The 24,093-nt window shown below is 45.6% G+C and overlaps 1 protein-coding gene across 2 annotated transcripts in view; it reads left to right on the plus strand.

Annotated features, from left to right (window-relative positions):
* sgk1 (serum/glucocorticoid regulated kinase 1) overlaps nucleotides 1-24,093 on the plus strand; it is a 123,610-nt gene that overhangs the window by 87,414 nt on the left and 12,103 nt on the right. For both annotated transcript variants that reach the window (XM_085997563.1, XM_085997564.1), the window contains one exon: nucleotides 6,420-6,492. In XM_085997563.1, the coding sequence (XP_085853689.1) occupies nucleotides 6,420-6,492 (73 nt within the window). The remainder of the gene's footprint in view (nucleotides 1-6,419; nucleotides 6,493-24,093) is intronic.

Below are 24,093 nucleotides of genomic sequence, written 5' to 3' on the forward strand. Positions count from 1 at the left end.
GGGTCAAATATGACACCAAGATTGCGAACAGTGTGGTTCAGCCTCAGACAGATGTTAGGAAGAGAGATGAGGTCAATGGCTAGGGAACGGAGTTTGTGGCAGGGACCGAAAATTTCTGCTCATCCAGAATTGGATGTCAACAAGCAGTCTGACAATTTAGAGACTGTGGAGGGGTCGAGAGAAGTGGTGGTCAGGTAGAGCTGGGTGTCGTCAGTGTACATGTGGAAACTGATGCTGCGATTTCAGATGATGTCGCCAAGGGGCAACATGCAGATGAGAAATAGGAGTGGGCCAAGGATAGACCCTTGGGGGACACCAGAGGTAACGATGCAGGAGCAGGAAGAGAAACCATTGCAGGTGATTCTCTGGCTACGATTATTTAGATAAGAATGGAACCAGGCGAGTGCAGTCCCACCCAGCTGGATGAGGGTGGAGAGGCGTTGGAGAAGGATGGAGTGGTCAACCGCGTCGAAGGCTGCAGACAACTCGAGAAGGATGAGGATGGATAGTTTACCTTTGTCACAGTCACAAAGGATGTCATTTGTGACATTGATGAGAGCAGGGGGAAACCTTAGAGGTTGGCTAGGGGAAGGAAGGGAAATGACGGAGGCAGCTGAAAGGATACATAGAAACATAGAAGATAGGAGCAGGAGTAGGCCATTCGGCCCCTCGAGCCTGCTCCGCCAGTCAATGAGATCATGGCTGATCATCCAAACTCAGTACCCTGTCCTGGCCTTCTCCCCATATCCCTTGATCCCTTTAGCCTTAAGAAATATATCTAACTCCTTCTTGAATATATTTAATGAATTGGCCTCAACTGCCTTCTGTGGTAGAGAATTCCACAGGTTCAACACTCTCTGGGTGAAGAAATTCCTCCTCATTTCTGTCCTAAATGGCTTACCCCTTATCTTTAGACTGTGACCCCTGGTTCTGGACTCCCCCGCCATCGGGAACATCCTTCCTGCCTCTAGTCTGTCTAGCCCTGTTAGAATTTTGTAAGTTTCAATGAGATCCCCTCTCATTCTTCTGAACTCCAGTGAGTATAAGCCCAATCAACCCAATCTCTCCTCATACGTCATTCCTGCCATCCCAGGTATCAGTCTGGTGAATCTTCGCTGCACTCCCTCCATGGCAAGAACATCCTTCCTTAGATAAGGTGACCAAAACTGCACACAATACTCAAGGTGTGGTCTCACCAAGGCCCTGTACAACTGCAGCAAGACATCCTTGTTCCTGTACTCAAATCCTCTCGCTATGAAGGCCAACATACCATTCACCTTCTTAACCACCTGCTGCACCTGCATGCTTACCTTCAGCGACTGGTGCACAAGGATACCCAGGTCTCATGCACTTCCCCTTCTCCCAATCTATTGCTGTTCAGATAATCTGCCTTCCTGTTTTTGCTACCAAAGTGGATAACCTCGCATTTATCCACATTATACTGCATCTGCCATGCATCTGCCCACTCACCCAACCTGTCCAAATCATACTGGAGTTTCTCGGCATCCTCCTCACAGCACACACGCCCACCCAGCTTTGTGTCATCTGCAAACTTGGAGATATTACATCTAGTTCCCTCGTCTAGATCATTAATATATATTGTGAATAGCTGGGGTCCTAGCACCGATCCCTGCGGTACCCCACTAGTCACTGCCTGCCACTTGGAAAAAAGACCCGTTTATTCCAACACTTTGCTTCCTGTCTGCCAACCAGTTCTCTATCCAAGTCAGTACCTTGCCCCCAATCCCTTGTGCTTTAACTTTACACGCTAATCTCTTATGCGGGACCTTATCGAAAGCCTTCTGAACGTCCAAATACACCACATCCACTGGTTCTCCCTTATCTATTGTACCAGTTACATCCTCAAAAAATTCCAGTAGATTAGTCAAGCACGATTTACCTTTAGTAAATCCATGTTGACTTTGTCCAATCCTGTCAGTTTTCCAAGTGCTCAGTCTTAGAGACAAAGAAGTCCATGCGCTCCTCACAATTGTTGTCAGAGGTGAGGGTGGAGGAGACAGGGGAGAGGGGTTTAAGAAGACGGTTAGCAGTGGAAAATAGAAGCCGGGGGGTTTTCTTTACATTCCAGGATTATTCTGGAATAGTGCGCAATTTTGGCAGACGAGAGCAGGACCCAATATGAATGTCTAAACCAGTTGTCCGCCATATCCGTTCAAGTCTGCGTCCCTTGGACTTAAGGGAGCAAGGATGAGGGTCATACCAGGGGGATCGGCCAGGGTGAGAGAGAGTAATTGTTTTAATAGGGACGAGGGCATCAAAAGTGGTGGTGAAGGTGTGGTTGAGCAGATTGGTAGTTGCAGAATTATCATGGTGAATGGAGGGCCAAAGGCTGGACAGTTGGGATTTCATAAGTGCAGTTGTAAGAGTTGGGAGAGAGTTTTTTCCAGGGGCGGACACTGAAGGAAGTAGGGTTGGGGTGGGGTGGGGTGGGGGGGCGCGGGTGGAAGGGGGATGTGGGTGGAGAGCGATATGAGGAAGTGCTCAGAGATGGCCTTATCTGCGATTGACACGATGGGAGTAGCGAGGCCACAAGAGATGGCAAGGTCAAGGGGGTGGCCATGAATATAGGTTGGGGGGTTTACATGGATGGCGAGATTAAGGGAAGATAGGAGGCTAGTGAACTCAGAGGAGCGAGAACATGATGAATTGAGATGGAGGTTGAAATCACCAAGGATGAAAAGTCGCTCGGTGCAGAGGCTGAGGGAGGAAAGCAGTGAAAATATCTCGGTAATAAAATTTTTATGGTACTTGGGTGGGTGGTAGATAACGAGAATTTTAAATGAGAGGTGAGGGGTGGAATAAGGTGAGATGCTCAAAGGAGGAGAAAGTGCCGGAGGAGTATGGGGACAGACCCAGGTGTGATTTGATGAGAATAGTGCGTAAAAAGTTGAAGTTCACATCAATTCACTGATTCTGTGTTGATTCCAGTTGTGAAGACCTAAACAGCGCACCCTGTGGAGGGGCAGGGTATCACTGACAGCAACCTCCGGATTTCCGCATTTAACTGCGCATGTGCAGACGCCAGAAGTTGCTGTCGGTTTTACACAGTAATGGTGATGAGCGTTGACAATTTTGCCATCATTACAACTGCAAATTCCAGGCCAATATGTCAGCAAAAAAATATATATAATATAGTCAAAATTTCAGAGAGTTGGAAGGGCTTTTTATTTGTTTATTTAAATGCTCTTTTTTATTTCTGTTGATTTATCCCGATTAAAACAAATTACTTTTGCACTCAATACAGTTGAAACTAACAGAATCATTCTCTGTTAATGCAAATTCCCTTGAGCCAGTTTGATAAGAGGAAAACACTGCTCTTCCATATCAAATCATTAACAAGCAGCTCCTGACCCAATGGGAAGAGGTAATTGGAGTGGGAGGAAGCTCATGTGGAGTATAAAAACCTGCATTGACCAGTTAAAAGAAAAACTTGCATTTATATAGCGCCTTTCACGACCACCGGACATCTCAAAGTGCTTTACAGCCAATAAAGTAGAATCACTGTTGTAATGTGGGAAACACGGCAAGCTCCCACAAACAGCAATGTGCTAATGACCAGATAATCTGTTTTTGTTATGTTGGTTGAGGGATAAATATTGGCCAGGATACCAGGAATAACTCCCCTGCTCTTCTTCAAAACAGTGCCATGGGATCTTTTACATCCACCTGAGAGAGTAGACAGGGCCTCAGTTTAACATCTCATCTGAAAGACAGCACCTCTGACAGTGCAGCACTCCCTCAGCACTGCACTGGGGTGCCAGCCTAGATTTATGTGCTTAAGTTCATGGAGTGGGACTTGAACCCACAATCTTATGACTCAGAGGCAAGTGTGCTACCCACTGAGCCACAGCTGACACATTGGGCTGGATGGCCGATTTTTGTGCTGTAGATTCTATGTAACTATGTGAAACAGGGCCTGCATAATTTTAAATGAATATACTAGCATAGTAAATACTATAAAAAGAATTTGGAAAAATCACTGTTCCAGTTTCACGGTGCATGATCTTTTAAAATTCACAAAAACTGGGGGGGAGACAGGAAATTCCCTGAACCTGCTGGTGGTCTAAGGTTAAACCTCTTTGTTTCGAGATTGAACTCACAGCAACTTGTACGCAAAACTTGTTTGTCCCCACAAATAAAAGAGGTTTTAATTATTGTTTAAAATTGAGTCAACAGACAAGTAACAAACTCCTGCATGCATGATCCTGCAAGGTACAAAGGAACTCCAACATGGTTCAAAATCATTCCAATATTCAGAAAACAAAATGAAAGCAGGAATCATCTTTATGTGGAGCCTCCAGGCGTTATCTCTTTTCTTGCATTCAATTAAAGCCAACAGATGTGAGGTTTACTATAAATAATTTCTGCACCTGCTCATCGAGTAACTCTCATGCTAGAGAGAAGGAACTCTTTGAGGATCAAACCTGTGAGGGTTTTTTCTGTCACCGATCTTCTCCACTCTGTTCCTCTCATGAAAGAGTTTACTCTTTGCTGATGTATGTTTGAACAGGTGCTGGTCATTGTCCAGCATTTCACCCCTGTGGTCATCAGTCATGGGTGACAATGTCCAGATTAGGACCAATATCACTCAGCTTTAAATGGGATGACCCACCTAGTCTAATTCTGGTGTCCTGGTCATTCCACATAATCTTCAATAGTTCTCATTGTCAATTGTAAAATAATTTTTGGTTTATACTTAGTGCTTGGCGTACCTTTGTTACCTCTAGACTTGACTATTCCAACGCACTCCTGGCTGGGTCCCACGTTCTACCCTACGTAAACTTGAGGTGATCCAAAACTCGGCTGCCCGTGTCCTAACTCGCACCAAGTCTCGTTCACCCATCACCCCTGTGCTCGCTGACCTACATTGGCTCCCGGTTAAGCAACGCCCTGATTTCAAAATTCTCATCCTTGTTTTCAAATCCCTCCATGGCATCGCCCCTCCCTATCTCTGTAATTTCCTCCAGCCCCCCAACCCCCCGAGATACCTGCGCTCCTCTAATTCTGCCCTCCTGAGCATCTCTGATTATAATCGCTCAACCATTGGCGGCCGTGCCTTCAGCTGCCTAGGCCCAAAGCTCTGGAATTCCCTGCCTAAACCTCTCTGCCTCACGACCTCTCTTTCCTCCTTTAAGACACTCCTTAAAACCTGCTTCTTTGACCAAGCTTTTGGTCATCTTCCCTAATTTCTCCTTATGTGGCTCGGTGTCACTTTTTTTTGCTTTATAATAATCCTGTGAAGCACCTTGGGACGTTTCGCTACGTTAAAGGCGTTATATAAATGCAAGTTGTTGTTGTAGTGAGTAAATGTTCTGCTCGGTGTGATAGGGAGCTGTATTGAATCAGGAAGGTCCCAGGTTCAGCTCCTAATCTGTGCTTGCATTGCTGATCTTAGCTAAAGCAACAGGAAGGTCCCTTCCTTTACAATTGGCCTTTGTATCCTTGGACTAAGACTGGGGAAAACTCAGCCAGGGTTCCTGCTACTGATCATTATCCAGTGACTTGTGCTGCAATATATGTGCATGTGGATGTCATTTGAAGGCAGGACCTGGGGTGGATGTGATGGCCTTTGTCTACCAGCACTCATGGTTCCTCTGCTACCCTGTCCAAAATTGGGTGGGATACCTATGGGAAAATCAGACAAGGCCTGCTACCCTGACCTCAATTTTCTTCGCCCACCCCCAGCTGGACGATCACTTGTAAATGTTGGTGCAGAAATAGGGCCTGGTAAGCCACCTCATTTCCCTACTTTACTGCCACTGTCTCTGCTGAAGCCAAGGACTACCAGGAGAAAGGTGCATGGAATGAGAAGGCCTTGTAGTGATCTCCTCTCCATATAGGCCTCATACACCTATCTTTGTACACCCTCTTCGAACTGAAGTGACGGTTGTTATGTGGGGAACAATACAATGACTGTGTGAGTATGTGCTCTGAACATGGTGGGAGTAAAATGAAAAAGATATGAGGTGCTTCTAACTCTCTCTCTCTCTCTCTCTCTCTCTCTCTCTCTCTCTTAGGCAGTCCCTCGGGACCGAGGATGACTTGCTTCCACATTAAAACTGAGTTCTCAGGTGACTGATGAGTCCAATGCGGGACCTACAGTCTCTGTCACAGGTGGGGCAGATGGTGGTTGAAGGGGCGGGTGGCTGGGGTGCTTGGGTTGACGTGCGCTCCTTACGCTGCTTGGGCCAGGGATTCCCAGGTGCCGGTGGGGATGTTGCACTTTTTCAAGGAGGCTTTGAGGGTGTCCTTGAAGCGTTTCCTCTGCCCACCTGGGGCTCTCTTGCAGTGTTCTCGCTTCTAACTGGTTGCTTGATGATTTACAATGTAATATTGTTCAGTGAACTGGAAGACTGAATGGCAGAAAATAACAACTAATGATATTAATATTACTACAGGCAAAGAAGCAGTGTCAAGGTGAACTCCAGAAACATCCCTCAGAGAAACTCGTCACAAGCAACTGCAATCCAGGTACAATTTGACTGAAATATACAGATGTCCTTTTAAACCTCAAATCAATAAGTATTTTTAAACAATTAATTTCCAGTAACTCTGGAGAACTGTTTCAATTTAAAGCCTGGTTTATTACCTCCAGCCAAAATATTAGTTATTATTGGATCCATCATAGTAAAAAAGAAGGGAATAGTAAAACAGCAGCTTTGAACTGAAATAAACAAAGTAGGAAAGTTGAAAGGGCAGCTCAGGAATTCTAACTGTAAAAAGTTAAAGGAAGTCGAAGACATTTTTGAAAATGAACCCAGATTTTTGTCAGAGGCAATTATGGGTTTGTGTGGAGGATAAGGGATACATCAACGGAGCTGGTTGAACAATTTCCATTAGCCTTAATTAGAGCATTGCGCACGCACATGGGGGAGGGATTCAGAGCCTTGCTGGACATGAGTGAGAGCACAGACCCAGGGCTACAGTGCTGTAGGTCTATCCCTTGCTATCTGAAGGAACAGCAGTGGCATCTTGCAATTTCCACCCTCATATTTTAATTCCAAGAAACATATTCCTAAATGTAAAGAAAAGATTAACTTCCGTTTAACACAATGTGGCTGTTGAAGAGCTTGAGCAAGGTATGCAAAGGTATATGAGGAAGATATTAGGGCCTACATGTCTGCCTGCGAGCTACAGAAAATAGATTTAACAGCATAAATGGTGGGAGCTGGCTCCTGGAAGATGAAATATGCAGCCAGGTATAAATGAAAATTCTGGCCCCTTGTGCATTCCCAGACTACCTTCGCCCTTCCATTGGTGGCCGTGCTATCTAGGTCCTAAGCTCTGGAGTTCGCTCCCTAAGTTTCTCTTAAAACCTACCTCTTTGACAAATCTTTTATCTCATCTGTCCTAATATTTCTATGTGACTCAGTGTGAATTTATGTCTGATTATGCTCCTGTGAAGCGCCCTGGGATGTTTTACTATGTTAAAGGCACTGTATAAATGCAAGTTGTTGTTGTTGTTGGAGAGTGTGGTATGCAGGCGCTGTCCTATAACCAGCGCCTTATTTTGTGCTCCGGTGAGCAGCACCATCTATCTCTCCACCTTATCTGTACACAGGACATTTTCTCTGCAAAATGCAGGAATTACCATGGGTATGGACGTGCTGATGGAGTGATTCATATCATATCTGCTTTGAGCAGTAAAGTTGAGATTATCTGAGAGAAATACTCATTGCTGCAAAACCCTGATTGTAACAATTAGCAAAGATGAACTTGTTTCTCAGTAGTTCAGTGGCTCTGGCTTTATTGCTGGCGGCGGTGCTAGCTGGAATTTAAAAATAATCAAGATTATACCATTTACGAAGAATTGGAATGTGGAGGAGTGATAACTGAGGCTGCATTAACGACCGCAGCATCAAATGTGAAGCAATTTCATTTTGCACCAATGCTAAGAAGCTTCACTGCAATTCCAGGGTCAGGGCTCAACCTGATGCCTGAGCAAAACAGTGCCAGACTTCCTCCTCACTCCACTTCACTCCAGAGTCGGATCGAGCCCCGATTCTGGATTTGCACTATACCCCTGATTTTCCGAGGTTCTTTTGACAGCGTAAGCCTCAATGAAGGTGGGCAGGGGTCATAAAGTCAGGCCTCCAACCTCAGGTTCTTGAATCATGCCACACCAGATTTTCAGAGGTGTGATTTGAGGGGAGGAAATAAGATTGTGCTACAGGCATACATTTAAGTAGAATAATTAGATATAGATGGGCCCCACAATGACTCTCCTGATTCCAGATGCCCATATAAAATGGGTGTGGGAGGAAATCTGGGCCTAGCCTGCTTAAGTAACTTCATAAAGTTTCAGTTGTTGGCTAAAATGTTTTTACTTTACATTTTGAATTGCAATTTTCTCCATGGATTAATTCTTTTGTTAGGTTATGTGCCATTTTTGCATTTTTGGGGATATATCCTGCCAATAACTTCCTCCATTATTGTTTGCTGGCATCGAAATCACACCATACAAAGTAGTGAGAATGAGTATTCCTTTGGGGGTTCTGAGTATGATTTCTTGATTTAGTTGAGAGCCGGGTTTATGAGGGACCAACAACTGCATGTCCAACAACACCTGAGGTGTTTTGTCCACACCCATCACTACCCTAGGACGTGCATTTACAGACTCTTCCATACGTACTTGGACAGGTCAGGGGAGACCTGTATTCACCGCCTCTCCTTCACAAGTCAGTCATCACCTGCTGCAGGATGGCCTGCAAACAAAATCTGTAACAGGGATGCTCTTCCCATGGAAGTGAAGGTTACCATGGCATGATGTTTTCATACTAATAGATCTTTCCAAGTTGCCTTAGGACACTAGTCACATTTGGCAATTTGCAATGCGCACACATATCAAGCAAGTGTCAGACTCTATGGTCTAGAAATTGGCCTGCGCAGCACTACTAAGGCCCCAATATGGCAGGCAGGAAGCATGCGCACATTTCTGCTGCCGGAAGTTTGCCGTCCGCCATATTGGGTAAGGACAAACAAGAGATGTCCTTTACCCAAGTCTGAAACAGGCATCGGACCCTCTGGAGCCCCCTTCTGTAAGATTGATTTGCCCTGAGGCAGCCTGCGCCAACGCAGTCTGCACTCGGGGAAACCAGCCCTAGGGCTTGCCTGCAACAAAGAAGGTAAGTAACTTTCCTGAATGTGTAGCTGGGCAGAACAAGAGCGCTCCTCCCGACTCTACATTAAAGGACTCGATCGCAGATCCCAAACCCCCGCTCCCCCCATCGCCGCCACTCCCGACCCGACCCCCGCGATCCCCAACTCCGACCCCCGTGATCTCTGACCCAGACTCCAACCTCCAATCCATGCCCTGACCCCTGACCAATGCCCCCATCATGATCCCCAACCCAGGCCCCTATCCCAAGGGACAAGAACATCATCACTTTCCCTGTGGAGACATCAGCTAGAAAGGGCACAGAGCTTTTTCAGCAGGTGGCAGGCTCCATTTGAACACAAGACATTGTGGATGGCACCCTATGGGCAGCATGGTTCCTTATATCATGCCCATGGCCTACATAAACACAAGAGTTTTCACTCAATTAATGTTCAAATTCTGACTAGAGAAACATTATTATGCACATCAATAGCCCTTATCTAGGAAGCAGCTGTGATGCATTTGTTATGTAGCAGTCCACATTGCCTGTAGTTTTTTGAAGAAGAAGCACTGAGCAGATGACTCTTAGGAGACCAGATCTATCCTCTGAACCCTTGCCTGCACACCCCAGTGAGAAACCCTTTAACAGCAGAGGCACCTTGGGCTGGAAGACTGGCCATCTGTTTGTTGTTCCATTTCTGTCACCTCCACCTGCAAGAAAAATGGGCATTCCAACTCTGGCAGTACAAGAGGAATTGTGTATGATGCTTAAAATGGTACCTCCCTGAGAGTAAGCTCAGGTCCTAGCTTTGCTGAAGAGGACAGAGATGCAAATGTAAGGGGCCCAGCCTTTAAGAGGAAAGTACTTTCTGCATAGCAGTAATTGCTGAATGTATTGAACTGCCTATGTAAAGGGATCAGAGGTCGTAAAGGGATCTAGGGCTAAGTAAAGGGTTCTGAGGTCGTAAAGGGATCTAGGGCTACGTAATGTGATCTGAGGTCGGAGGCTGCACTTCTCCAGGGAGACTGTCACAAAGTTAGCAGTGGACTCCTCCACAATCTCCAGCACACTAGTGTGACAGACTCCCTAAAGTGCAGCCTCCGACCTCGGATACTGTACGGAGCGCTAGAAATGACCACCTCTCGACCTGTACCGCCCGTGATTTGTCGGCAGGTTGAGAAAGTAGCAAAGGCAGCACTGATTGACTGGGTCATCTGACTTCCAATTTTAATATTTTGATTCGGCTCCTAACTGTTTCCGGCAGGAGCGCTGGCCGCCTAAATCGAAGTCCGCCCCAAAATCAATACAGCACAGAAAGAGGCCCTTCAGCCCATCGTGTCCACGCCGGCCAACAAGCCCTATCTATTCTAATCCCATTTTCCAGCACTTGGTCCGCAGCCTTGTATGCTATACCGTTTCAAGTGCTCATCTAAATGCTTCTTGAATGTTGTGAGGGTTCCTGCCTCTACCACCCTTTCAGGCAGTGAGTTCCAGATTCCAACCACCCTCTGGGTGAAAAAGTTTTTCCTTAAATCCCCTCTAAGCCTCCTGCCCCTTACCTTGAAACTATGCCCCCTGGTTATTGACCTCTCTACTAAGGGGAAAAATTCCTTTCTATCTACCCTATCTATACCCCTCATAATTTTGTACATCTCAATCAGGTCCCCCCCTCAGCCTTCTCTGCTGTAAGGAAAACAACCCCAGCCTGTCCAGTCTCTCTGCATAGCTGAAGCACTCCAGCCCAGGTAACATCCTGGTGAATCTCCTCTGCACCCTCTCCAATGCAATCACATCCTTCATATAGTGTGGCAACCAGAACTGCACACAGTATTCCAGCTGTGGCCTAACTAGCATTTTGTACAGCTCCATCATAACCTCCTTGCGCTTATATTCTATGCCTCGGCTAATGAAGGCAAGTATCCCATATGCCTTTTTAACCACCTTATCTACCTGTCCTGCTGCCTTCAGGGATCTATGTACATGCACACCAAGGTCCCTCTGATCCTCTGTCCTTCCTAGGGTCCTACCATTCATTGTGTATTCCCTTGCCTTGTTAGTCCCCCCCAAAATGCATCACCTCACACTTTTCAGGGTTAAATTTCATTTGCCACTGTTCTGCCCATCTGACCATCCCGTCTATATCATCCTGTAGCCTGAGTCTTCCCTCCTCGCTATTTACCACTCCACCAATTTTCGTGTCATCTGCGAACTTACTGATCATACCTCCTACATTCATATCTACATCATTAATGTACACTACAAACAGCAAAGGACCCAGCACCAATCCCTGCGGTACACCACTGGACACAGGCTTCCAGTCACAAAAACAAACTTCGACCATCACCCTCTGCCTCCTGCCACTAAGCCAATTTTGGATCCAATGTGCCAAATTGCCCTGGATCCCATGGGCTCTTACCTTCTTGACCAGTCTCCCATGCAGGACTTTGTCAAAGGCCTTACTGAAGTCCATGTAGACTACATCAACTGCACTACCCTCATCCACACACCTAGTCACCCCCTCGAAAAATTCAATCAAATTGTTAGACATGACCTCCCCCTGACAAAGCCATGCTGACTATCCTTGATTAATCCTTGCCTCTCCAAGTGGAGACTAATTCTGTCCCTCAGAATTTTTTCCAATAATTTCCCTACCACTGATGTTAGGCTCACTGGCCTGTAATTCCCTGGTTTATCCCTACTACCCTTCTTGAATAATGGTACTATGTTAGCTGTTCTCCAGTCCTCTGGCACCTCCCCTGTGGCCAGAGAGGTTCTGAAAATTTGTGTCGGAGCCCCTGCAATCTCCTCCCTTGCCTCACTCAGCAGCCTGGGATACATCTCGTCTGGGCCTGGGGATTTATCCACTTTTAAGTATCTCCTCCCTTTCAATACTAATTTGTTCCAGTATATCACAACCCCCTGCCTGATTTCTATGCCTACATCGTCCTTCTCCATAGTGAACACAGATGCAAAATATTCATTTAAAACCACACCCATATCTTCCGGCTCTACACACAGATTGCCACTTTGGTCCTTAATGGGCCCTACTCTTTCCCTGGTTATCTTCTTGCTCTTAATATACTTATAAAACACCTTGGGATTTTCCTTTATTTTGCCTGCCAGTGTTTTTTCATGCCCCCTCTTCGCTCTCCTAATTTCTTTTTTAAGTACCCCCCTGCACTTTCTATACTCCTCTAGGGCTTCCACTGTTTTTAGTCCTTTGTATCGGCCAAAAGCCTCCCTTTTTTTCCTAATCCATTCTTGTATATCCCTTGACATCCAGGGTTCCCTGGGCTTGTTGGCCCCACCCTTGACCTTTACGGGAACATGTTGGCCTTATACTCTCTCCATTTCCTTTCTGAAAGACTCCCACTGCTCTGATGTGGATTTTCCTACAAGAAGCTTATCCCAATCCACTTTGGCCAGATCCTGCCTTATCATATTAAAAACCAGCCTTCCCCCAATTTAGAACCTTTATTTCCGGTCCATCTTTGTCCTTTTCCATTACTACCTTAAACCTCACCAAATTATGGTCACTGTCACCAAAATGCTCTCCTACTGACAATTCTGTGACTTGCCCGGCTACATTTCCTAGAATTAGGTCCAGTACCTCCCCCTCTCTTGTAGGACTTTCTACATGCTGACTCAAAAAGCTCTCCTGGATGCACTTTAAGAATTCTGCACCCTCTAAGCCTTTCACACTCTGACTATCCCAGTTAATATTGGGGAAGTTGAAATCCCCTACTATTATTACCCTATTATTTCAACACTTCTCTGAGATTTGCCTACATATCTGTTCCTCTATCTCCCCCTGACTGTTTGGGGGCCTATAGTACACTCCCAGCAAAGTGCTTGCCCCCTTTTTGTTTTTAAGTTCTACCCATATGGCCTCATTAGAGGAACCTGCTACGATATCATCCCTCCTTACAGCAGTAATTGACTCCTTGATTAATATTGCGACCCCCTCCTCTTTTACACCCCCCTCTGTCTCGCCTGAAGATTCTATACCCTGGAATATGCCTGAAAAACTGGCGCAACACTCACACCAATTTCTACCCTTGTACGTTTACATTTTAGGGTAGATTTTCCATTCTGAACCAGGTATCTCACCAGGGGCGGGACTCAGGAAATCTCTTGACTCACGACGGTCCCCGTGCAACTTGGTTAGCTGAAAAGATTTCTCCTGAGGCTCATGATACAGACGAACTGAAAATTACAAGAGTAAATCAGAGAAACTGCACAGTGGCTCCCCTGGGATGACCCACAGTCTGTGAAAATTGTCCAAAAGTCATTGAGGAGAATGGAATTTGAGCAGCTCCTTTCACTTGTTTCATTGACTGACATCCTATATTGATGTAAAGTAGAACCTAAACTTATGATGATTCCCAGTAAAGTAAATCTGTAGAAGTAAAGATTACTTTTAACAAAGGACACTAAGTCACCAAAGAGAGAAGTAGCTGCTGTAAGTATCTCTGGAATTGAGAGATTACCCATAGAGGACAAGTCTAGGCCTAGGATATAGATATCAGGTTGTAAGTATTTCTTGGTCATTCCACATTATCATGAAGTGCCTATTGAGTGCACTGCTGATCCAACAAAAACTTTGTATACTGCCTTTACCGTAACAAAAAGTCCCAACGCATTTTACAGAGAGTGCAGTGGATACTTAACTAAGAGTAGGAGATAGGTGGGGTGGGGGTGGGTGCAGGGCGGGGGGGGAAGCTGAAGGCAACATCAAAGAGATACCTTTTTAAGGAGGCATTTGAGAGAGACTTAACAAGCTGAAAAGGTTTACGAAGAGAATTCCAGACTCTAGGGCCTAGAAATTCATTAAGGCGCTGCCAGCTTTGCGGCCAGTTACCGCCTAAAGAGGGCTTCTGCGCCAAAAATGAGTTTGCGCTGATATTCAGCGCAGCGGTATTGGCGGCGGTAGCCGTTAGCGCTGCGCCGGCACCGATGACGTCATCGGTGTGCGCAGTGCCCCGGTTCCGCCCCGAAACCGGCCCGATCCCCATATTTAGTAGCGGCCGCCTCCTCCGAAGCGGCCGCAAACAGCGACCAGAAAACGGGGCCGTGCTGTAGCCTTAGTGGGGCGCTTTAAAGGGGAAGGTGCGGCCGGCCGCTTTTTTGGCGGCCGCCTCCCCGCACCTCCTTCCCCGGCCTCCTCCACCACCCCCCCGCGGCATTGCCGGCTGCTTTCCGCGAACCCGGCACTTCTCCGTGGTGCCGGGCTCATTTGCCGGCACTCTCCAGTGGCGATCTCCCCGTTGCAGGCAGCTCCCCCTTAAGAGAAGGAGGAGGCCTGCAGTACCGCAGCCTGCCGCTCCGCAGCGGCTGGCGCAGCGGCGCCAAGAGCGCTGAAATTCAGTGTCAGCGCCCCAAGCGGAGGCGGGCACACCCTGGTATAGTGCCCAGTTCCGAATTGGGGTGCAAACACTGAATATCTGACGATCGCGAATGGCTCCCCGCCCAGCGCTAACTTTTGGGCGCGAGCGAGCTGGCCGCCCCAAAGTGAATTTCTAGGCCTAGGAATGTGTTGGCTGTGTGCTTTTCCACCAGATGAGTGAGAGTTTGTGTAGAGTAGAGCTGGCGATGTCAGCAAAGAGTACATTGGAGAAATGAAACACTGAAGTGACGAACACATGGATGAAAGTTTCATAAGAACATAGGAAATAAGAGCAGGAGTAGGCTATATGGCCCATCGAGCCTGCTCTGCCATTCAATAAGATCATGGCTGAACTTCTACATCAACTCCACTTTCCTGCCCTATCCACATATCCCTTGATTCCCCTAGTGTCCTAAAATCTATCGATCTCTGTCTTGAATATACTCATTGACTGAGCAGCCACAGCCCTCTGGGGTAGAGAATTCAAAAGATTCACAACCCTCTGAGTGAAGAAATTTCTCCTCATCTCAGTCCTAAATGGCCGACTCCTTATCCTGAGACTATGGCCGTGATTTTATGACCCTCAGCGGGTCCATGGCGGGCGATGTCTGTGGCGGGTCCTGACCCCGCTGCTGCCTCCATCCCGCTGTCTGAAATGAATTTCCTTGGGCCTCCTCTTCATCTCCTGCATGGATAGTCTTCTTTGTATTGTAAAGTTATACAACAGCTACATCCTTTAATGAGGGTATTAAAAGACACAACAAAAAATCAATTGATAAACTTAATTATATTGTTCAGAAATATATACATTAAAAAAATTATTTTAACCTTATTTTAGTCATTAGAAATTTCAGTTACTGAGGAAAAGCTGGCATACGAAAACATTTCCAAAAAGGACTTGGAGTGAATCAGTTAGTTCATGAACAAACCATGACGGTGATATGTTTAGAGTTTTCCCATTATAAAATGTGGATATGTTTAGATAGTCTCTCCATTGTGACTTGATGACATATGAGGTTTTTTTTTATTATAAAAGCGTGACATAGGAATTAAGGTTACTGTGTGTGCCATATGCAAGATATCTAATGTATAGTTACGTGATTATACTCACTGGCCACACATTATTCTGGTAGCATATGTTTGATCTACAAGCATAAGATCAGAAAGCAGGTGAAAATAGTGATTATGCGTCAAAGGTACTTCATTGGCTGTGACGTGCTTTGGGACATCCTGAGGCCAGGAAAGGCACTATATAAATGTTTCTTCTTCCTTTCTTTGGTTCATCAATAGTGATTTGAAATGACCTGTTTGCACTGCCTGAACTATAAATTCCCTTCAAGTCTCACCAGGTCACCATTAACAAGTTTCAGAACAATTTGAAATACATTCAAAATATTTAGGGATACAGTTCAGGAAAGAAAAACCCACAGACAAGCACATTTAATATACATAAACTGCTGCTTTTATGTCGCGTGTTTGATATACTCTACAGACATTTATGAAATTGGATACATTTTATGATTAACGAATTGCATTGTATAATGATATTTATATGATTTTGGGGCAGACTTGTTTATAAGTTTGTTGGTTGCTATGGTAGCACAGTTATGCGGCCTGCAATTACATAATTTCATCTGAAGGTTCAGTGTGGATTTTGGCGATCAGAAATATCAGATTGGAGATAGCAAGGAAGAACAATTTATATTGAAGATTTGCATTGGTTTGAGCAGCTGGATTTAGTCATGCTAAAGAGAGGTACTTTTCTTTTTTATTGATAAATTAGTGGGTGTGGTTTTAATTACAGACAATCATGCCCGTTAGTCATGTCTGTCACATGGTGAGATCATTTTGTTTTGAACACGATTGCAGTGAGAAAAGAAACCACTGAAAAGAAATGATTAATCCTCTTTTTCTTTGTTTATTCCAATTTTCTCCTGAAGACAATGCCTTGGGCTGAGGTGTAGTTCCCGGGGAAGCGGCAGCCTCGAGGACCTTGCCCAAATGAAAAATCTTTGCATTACCACAGCTTCCAATTCAATCCAGTTGTAGCAGTTGTTTAGATGCATTTCTTTTGTACTCATCAAGATAAGAGATGCTGGTGCTGGAGAATGGAACTCTTTCCTGTTCAGACACCCAGGGGTAGATGGAAAACTGGCACTAGCAGATCGAACGCTCGTTATACACTCCGCCTGATTTTTCTTTCCAGCTTTCTGCCAGCAGTGGAAGTTAAAATCTACCCCGCCCCCACTGCTATGGCAGAGCAAGGTACAGAGTAAAGCTTCTTCTACTCTGCCCCATCAACATGCCCCACCCTCAGAAGAGCATCTGGTATTGCTCCAATGTGGTCTCTCTGAGTGAGATTCCTAATTTGTGCCAATTTACAGACAGTCTGTGATATAGGCCAATGCACACTAGGGACTTTGGTAAGACTACCCAACTCCTTTAACGTAGGCCTGCCCCCTTTACTGACAGCAGACAGCGGAAACTTTCATCCTGCCAATCTGGCCTGGATTTGAACCCAGGTCCCACAGGTTAGACCACCGTCTAACTCATTGCACCACCTAGTTCTCTGGTCAGGTGCAGGAAGCACACTAGTGTTGGAAGAGGAAATTTGTATGAAAATTAAATTTTAATGGATCAAGACAGTAAAGGGGCGTCACAGTAGGATGACAAAAACATTTAAAGACTTTAGCCTCGAAAGGCATCTTTATCAACCATTGCTGAGGCGGAAGGAGCAGGAGTGCTAAGAAAAGACAGTTTAAAAACAAAGGGAAAGGAAATCCAAAACACAGGCACAGATCTGCAAGCAAGTCATGGTGCAGTCCAGCACCTGACGTCCTGTTTGTTTACTGCTGAAGTATAGGTGGTGCAGCATAAGATGGCTGTGAAGAGAATGGTTCTCTGTGCCACTACATGACACTATCTGCAAAGGTTAATATTGCAGCATGCCTGGAAGGAGGTGGAGGCAAGCTTGAGGCTGCAGCAGATAATTACTTTCATTGGATGTGCCAACCCTTATGCTGCATGGTAGCTGCAGGAGTCCTTGCAGCAGATGGCTCTGCAGCTCCCTCACTGCTGACCCAGATCCTGGGAAGACAGTTCCCCCTAGCTATTGCCAAGTAGATGTGCCATGCCTGCAGAAGTGGCTGCTGGTAGTTCAATGGGTGTGACTACTCAGGCTGAGCTGGCCCATGATCACCCTGCCGTGCCTTCTTACACACAGTGCCATTGAAACATGGCGCGCTGTGATGTGGGTGCTTGCCAGCCAGTATCCAATTTTGTGGTTAGCTCGGTATCATATCTTAGTGGGGCCATTATGTTTGCTGTGCCAACTTCTTTCAAGAAGAGGAACTTCCATCTACACTAACTGCCTTCTAGAGCGAGGTCCGCTGACCTCTGTCTGCAGATGCAGGTGTGTGGGTACCAGCAGGCACAGGGTATCTCTCGTGCAGCCTGACATGTCTGGCATCACTCCATACTCCTCTTCTTCCAAACAATGGGAAACCCATTGGTGCGAGTAATAGTGCTGCGGGCAAAAATAAATAACTTGCCACAACTAGCAACACAAAGGTTCACAAGGGCCTAAGTGCCAGCAAGGGAGTAAAAAGAAAAAGGTTCAGAAATGGCTAAAATAGACGTTCCTTTATGTTACTCTATTATTTCAACGACCTCCGCTATATATTTTTCGGCCTAGAAACCTTGGATGCCCATTTCAAATGGATTACGCTTTACCCTGGATTTCCTGGACACAATAGCAGCAGATAGCATTCAGGACTGACAGACATGCTGCAAGTTACTATTTAAATGAAGCACCCATCTGTTTGAGTTGAGCAGTTCCGCCTGCCCGTGGAAAATTTGTCTCTGCACAATTTCTGTTGCAACTCTGCCGACTGCTTGGACTGATAAGTAATGTTCCCTTTCATTTTCTCTGAGTGCGCGGCCCCTTTAAGGGGCTTCGCATCCCCTTGAAAATACCGCGCGTGCGCAGTTTTTCCCATTTAAAAGCCGGTGAGCCTGCTGCGCGGGCGCTCCAGAGTGCCGTGTGGCTGTGCAGCTTAAAGGGAGCATTGCTGATAAACCAGACAAAGTGAGCTCAAATCCCACCATGGCACTTTGCATTCAGTTCACGACAAAAATCTTGTATCAGTAAAATTGAGTATGAAGTGTGTCATAAAAACAGGATTGTCGTTAAAAACCCAGCTGGTTCAATAATGTCCTTTAGCGAAGGAAACCTGGCGTCCTTACCCAGCCTGGCCTATCTGTGACTCCAGTTTCACACCAACGTCGCTGATTTACAACTGCCCTCTGAAGTGGCCTAGCAAACTGCTCCTGATCAGTTCAAGAAGGCCCACCACAACCTTCTCAGGGCAACTAGTGATGGGCAAGAAATGCGACCTTGCAAATGACACCCAGATCCCTAGAATACATTTTTTTTTAATCCAGGAAAAAGTACATCTCCATTGCAGCAGGAAAATTAGATCATTTATATTTCTAACTGCAGTCAAGGTGAAAGATTCGTGTTTTTCTGTTCACGGTGATTTTTTGAACATGAAAGTGCTTTAACTGTTTCTGTGTTTCTCTGTTTGTTCACCACTCTTTGTTCTCTGCTGGCTGTCACACAGTGTGGTATCTATCTCTCTATTTACTATGCATTCTTTTTCTCACTCTTTTATCTAAGTCTGTCATTTGCAGTGGCTCCTCTCCCTTCTGTGTCTCTCATAGTCTCTGTGTGCAGCCCTTTAACTATCTCTTACCTTTTTGAAAGCCCAGCAATTGATGCAAGACGGAGGTCATCTTATGCCTGGTTGGAGGTGGGTACCAGGATCAAACAGGGAGAGGACCTCACTGGGACAAGGTGGGGAAGGGGGTGGGGCTGAGAGAGAAAGTGATGGGTTAAGGACTCAGGTTGGGATGGGGAGTTTGAGACAGGGGATGACGTGTAGGAGGCACAGGGCATGGTGGAATCTGGGAGGACGTTTTGGCGATCTGGGAATTTGGCAGACTGATAGGGGAGGTGGGGTCTAGGAGAACTGGGATCTGAGACTTGGGAACACATAGCGAGGCTCATCTCTAATCACTAGTGGGGGGGAGGACGCTGGAGAGATCAGTCGTGGGACATTTGGCAGGGAGAAGACTGGTATGCGAGATCAGTGATTATTCAGGGGAGGGCTGGGAACACTGATGTTGGGTATGAAAGTAAGAGTTCCAGTTTAGGAGCTCTCAGAGAATTTGAGATTTAAGGAGACTTGGGGGATGGCTGGGGGGTATTTGGCATGACTGAGGTCAGAGTTTGTGAACATGGGGTGGATTCCAGTTTAGAAGCACTTGGGGTAGCTGGTATCTATAAGCATTTGGAGTGATGGGACTACTGGGGGGACTGGAGTCTATGAGCACTGGTTTTGGGAATGGGCGCATTTTGGGGGACCAACCAATATATTCTGAAAGCGATTGGCTAGAAATCAACATGAATGTTACATGGATATTATTGCTTCATTACAATTAGCACATTTTCAGGGCAAGAGATTGTGTGGCTACACTGACAGGAGAGAGAGCTGCTCTACCGGCATCAAAGGGAGTAGCTTCACTGGGAGCACAGATAGTGGCTGTTCTGGTAGGTTGTGAGAGTGACTACAGATATCCTGATGGGATGAATAGTAGAACATGTGTGGAGGTCTGAAAGTGTGTGCATATGTGGGACTGGGGCGACACTGCGATCATAGACATGAAGAATATTGGGAGCCAGGGCCCAGCTCCAGGGTTGGTGCAGATGATAAGCCTGAGCCATTGAGGTAGAGGAAGCGTATCTAAGGGAAAGGTATAGGACGTATTGGGAAAGTGAGACAAGTAGGTTATGGGCTAGTTTTGTCATTGTTTTGAATGATTGACTATATTATTTGCTGATTATGTTCCAAACTTGAAGAGTAGTTAGTAGAATGGATGGGGAAACAGCATTCCTGCTCTCAGGACTTCAAATTATTTTCCAGACATCTGATTGGTTGCTTTAGTGATGGATCATTGATTAAATTTTAGCGAATTAGGAGATGATAGCTGTTTATTTATAAGTGGTGATTTTGATTGATTGTTTTTTTTAAGAGAATGTGAAACTTGAACCAACCAGCATGCTTTGTGCTCTACATATACGTCAGACACTCACTTTCCCACAACTTATGGATTTGTTGGACACTTTCTCACACTTTACGGATGCGTGTTTTCCCACACTTTACGGACATGTCAGGCACTTTCCCACGTCTCACGGACACATAGACACTTTCCCATAGCATATGGAAGCTTTGGACATGTGCCAGATTTCTTTTCATTATGTAATAGATTTATAGAAGATTGCTGAAAAAATGGACCGTGCTTATAAAAATTGCTAAGTGTGAGAATTTCAGTCATACCGTTGGTTTAAACACTTTAGGGTGGAAATTAGACGGACCTTTTTGAAGGGATAGAAGAGGGGCGGGCGGGACTTCCGCCTGTTGCTTTGACCTGCTGCTGACCCCATTCCAAATCCCAGGGATGGGGTCATTAGAATATTTGGTGCAGGTGCCGGCCCATGTAATGGTGTAACAGAGCCGTGTGCCCTTGCTGAGGAGGTAGAGGGTTTAGCGGCCTTTTGTTGCCCTGAAAGGGGCATCTGATGCCCAGATCGGGCTGAAGAAAAAAAAACTACATTTTTATGGTTTGTCAGAGGACCAGTGACCATTTTTTTCAAATTCTTGGGGCCTTCAGTAGGCCAACAACAGAACCCACACCTGGCCTCAGCAGGTGTATGTCCCAGGGGACATATCCGGGGAAACAGATAATTGCTGGGACAGCCCAGAAATGCCACAGTCACCCAAAGCGCCCAAAGTAGGTTTTCAAAGTGACAGTGGCAGACGTAAGAAGTTTCCACCCCCAGAGCACAGTTTGTGGGGCAAACTATGTAAGCAGAAACCGAGCGGATTGGGGTGCCACCCTAAATAATGCCCCCCACTGGAATCACACCCCAGTTCTGCTTCCCCTCACCCCAACTCTTCGCATTGGCCTTTCCCTTCCAGCCCAGGGTAGGCCTGGCTCCAATGAGTTCAAAAAACAAATTTCCAGCTAATAAACAATATCTATATCCTTATCCCTTCCTGTATAATCTTCCCTAATTCTTTCCTCTGTTTACTTGCTGCATCAGAAAAAAGAAAGACTTGCATTTATATAGCGCCTTTCAGAACATCAGTATATCCCAAAGCACTTTTAAGCCAATGAAGTACTTTTGAAGTGTAGTCACTGTTGTAATGTAGGAAACACGGTAGCCAATTTGCGCACAGCAAGCTCCCACAAATAACAATGAAATAAATGACCAGATAGTCTGTTTAATGATGTTAGTTGAGGGGTAAATGCTGGTCAGGACACCGGAGAGAACTCCCCTGCTCGTCTTCGAATAGTGTCGTGGGATCTTTAACGTCCACCTGAGGGCAGACAGGGGCCTCGGTTTAACGTCTCATCCAAAAGACGACACTTTCAACAGTGTGGCACTCCCTCAGTACCGCACTGAATTGTCAACCTAGATTATGCGCTGCATTGGATTGATACACTAAGAGAAGGGAAATTATTCCATATAATTTCACTTTGATTCAGCATTAAGTACACCGAATAAATGGTTGGTACTTGTGGTCATGTCACCTCTGTACTAGCATTCCCTGTTACCTGGATACAAGTGTTGCAGTTCCAAATTAGAATCTGGAGTAGGAAGCAGGTAGGGCAAGGGGTTGGATCACAGCTTGAGTTCTCATGTTTACTTTCTTGCCAGTAAACGTTCAGTTAAAAATGTCAATAATTATGCTGGCAGATCATAAGATACAGAAGTAAACTCAAAGATCAAATTCCGCTTTAAAACAAACTGACTTTTAGATCTAGAAATTCATCCATACAGAGCCCGTTTCTCAGACGCTAAACAGCCTCCTAAGCCTCCAAGATGAAGGGCAGAAGAGCACGCTCGGTACGAGACAGAAGTGCGCCGTGCGCCATTTTTGTGATGGCCAAAAACTCACCATGCAGTGCCCAGACCTGAAACAGGTGTTAGGCCCTTTACATATGCAAACCAGGGACCTACCGCCTGTTTGAGGCCTCCACTGCAAGATTGGTTTGCCCTGAGAGCACTCAGGAAAACTGGGTCTACATGTGGCCTTACGGGGGTCCTTAAAGGGACCGCCGCAGGCCGCAACCAACAAAGTAAATATTTAAAATGTACTTACCTGAATGTACAGCTGGGAGAAGTAGGCTGCTGCTGGTCACTGCTAACCCTCCCCCCAGAACTCCCCGCTGCTGCTAGTCTTCCCACGCTGATCACCGCCGCTATCCCTTAAAGACTCTTTAAGAAATATTTTCTGATGGTGCAGAATACTGGAGGGATAGTACCATTTTTTAAAATCAAAGCTCTATGCAGCGCCTTTGTTTTTCTATGTTAAAGGCGCTATATTGTTGTTGCTGTCAGGCGGAGGGTTGTGCCTGTAATCCCTCAGATTTCCTGGTCTCAGCCAGGCCTTTCGTTCCTTTTTAATTCAGTCAAAATACAGCAAGCACCCCAGAGTCATCCTGTCGTATCCTTGTTCAGGTCATCTGCCATGCAGCAGTATGAAACAATGTAAACATTTCAGACTCTGTGGTATACGCAGGATACTTGACAGAAAACAGTTGAATGCAGAGTTAATCTTGCAAGTGGGCAGGAGAACACCACAAATGTAAGAGTGTCGCTTGGGTCCCCGTCACTGCCCACTAACAATAACATCTGTATTCAACAGCTTACCATTGAGTAGGCTGTGTATGGCACAAGTACATGCTAGATAATTCCTGTAGAAGAATAGTTTTGTTTATTACTGTATCAGTTGTATTTCAGTCTGAACTGTTAGGCAATAACCTGAAGGGTGCATGCAGAGTCCAGGATGCTCTGAAACCTGTGAGGCCTGGTAGGTGCATTGTGTTTTTGGTGTAAGGGTGAAGGATGAGGAAGTTGTTGGAGGCAAGTTTGTTTTTTTAATGATTTTTTTTTAAATGTGCTTGTTATACGGCAGATTTTATTTTTAGGGAAACATTTTGGGGCGGGTGAGGAGCTGTCATGGTGACTGTATCGCAAAGGACTTTGTTTTGCTGGAATGTGATGGGAGAGAATTGAAATTGGAGAGAGAGGTTTTGCACAATATAATTGGTGAATAACAAAAGTAGAAACAAGCCAAAATAATGGCCCAGAATTTGCGGTCAGCAGCAAAGCAAAGGTGTTCGCCGCTGGCCCCGAAATAAGCTTCACACAAAGATTTCGCCATCTCTGTGTCGAGAATTTCGGGTTTTCCGATGTGCAATTGAAATCAACGGAAGTTAATGGGGATTCCCAGCGAAGAGCTGCTGTGACGTCAACAAGCTGTCTAAGCAGCCAATCAAAACGCGGAATTCTCACAGACCGAGAACCAGGAAGTGGATAAGCTCCTAAAATTCTAACTTTTTAAAAAATGTTAGAGAGAGCGAAACAAAAATTGGGGCTCTCACATGGGGAAAAGGCACACCTGAAATAAAGATGAACAAACTTTAAAAATATATATATATTTTTTAAAGTTTCTTAAA

This window comes from Somniosus microcephalus, chromosome 9, assembly GCF_052327205.1.
Source record: "Somniosus microcephalus isolate GS21.2 chromosome 9, FLI_Smic_1.0, whole genome shotgun sequence".
Classification (NCBI taxonomy): Eukaryota; Metazoa; Chordata; class Chondrichthyes; order Squaliformes; family Somniosidae; genus Somniosus; species Somniosus microcephalus.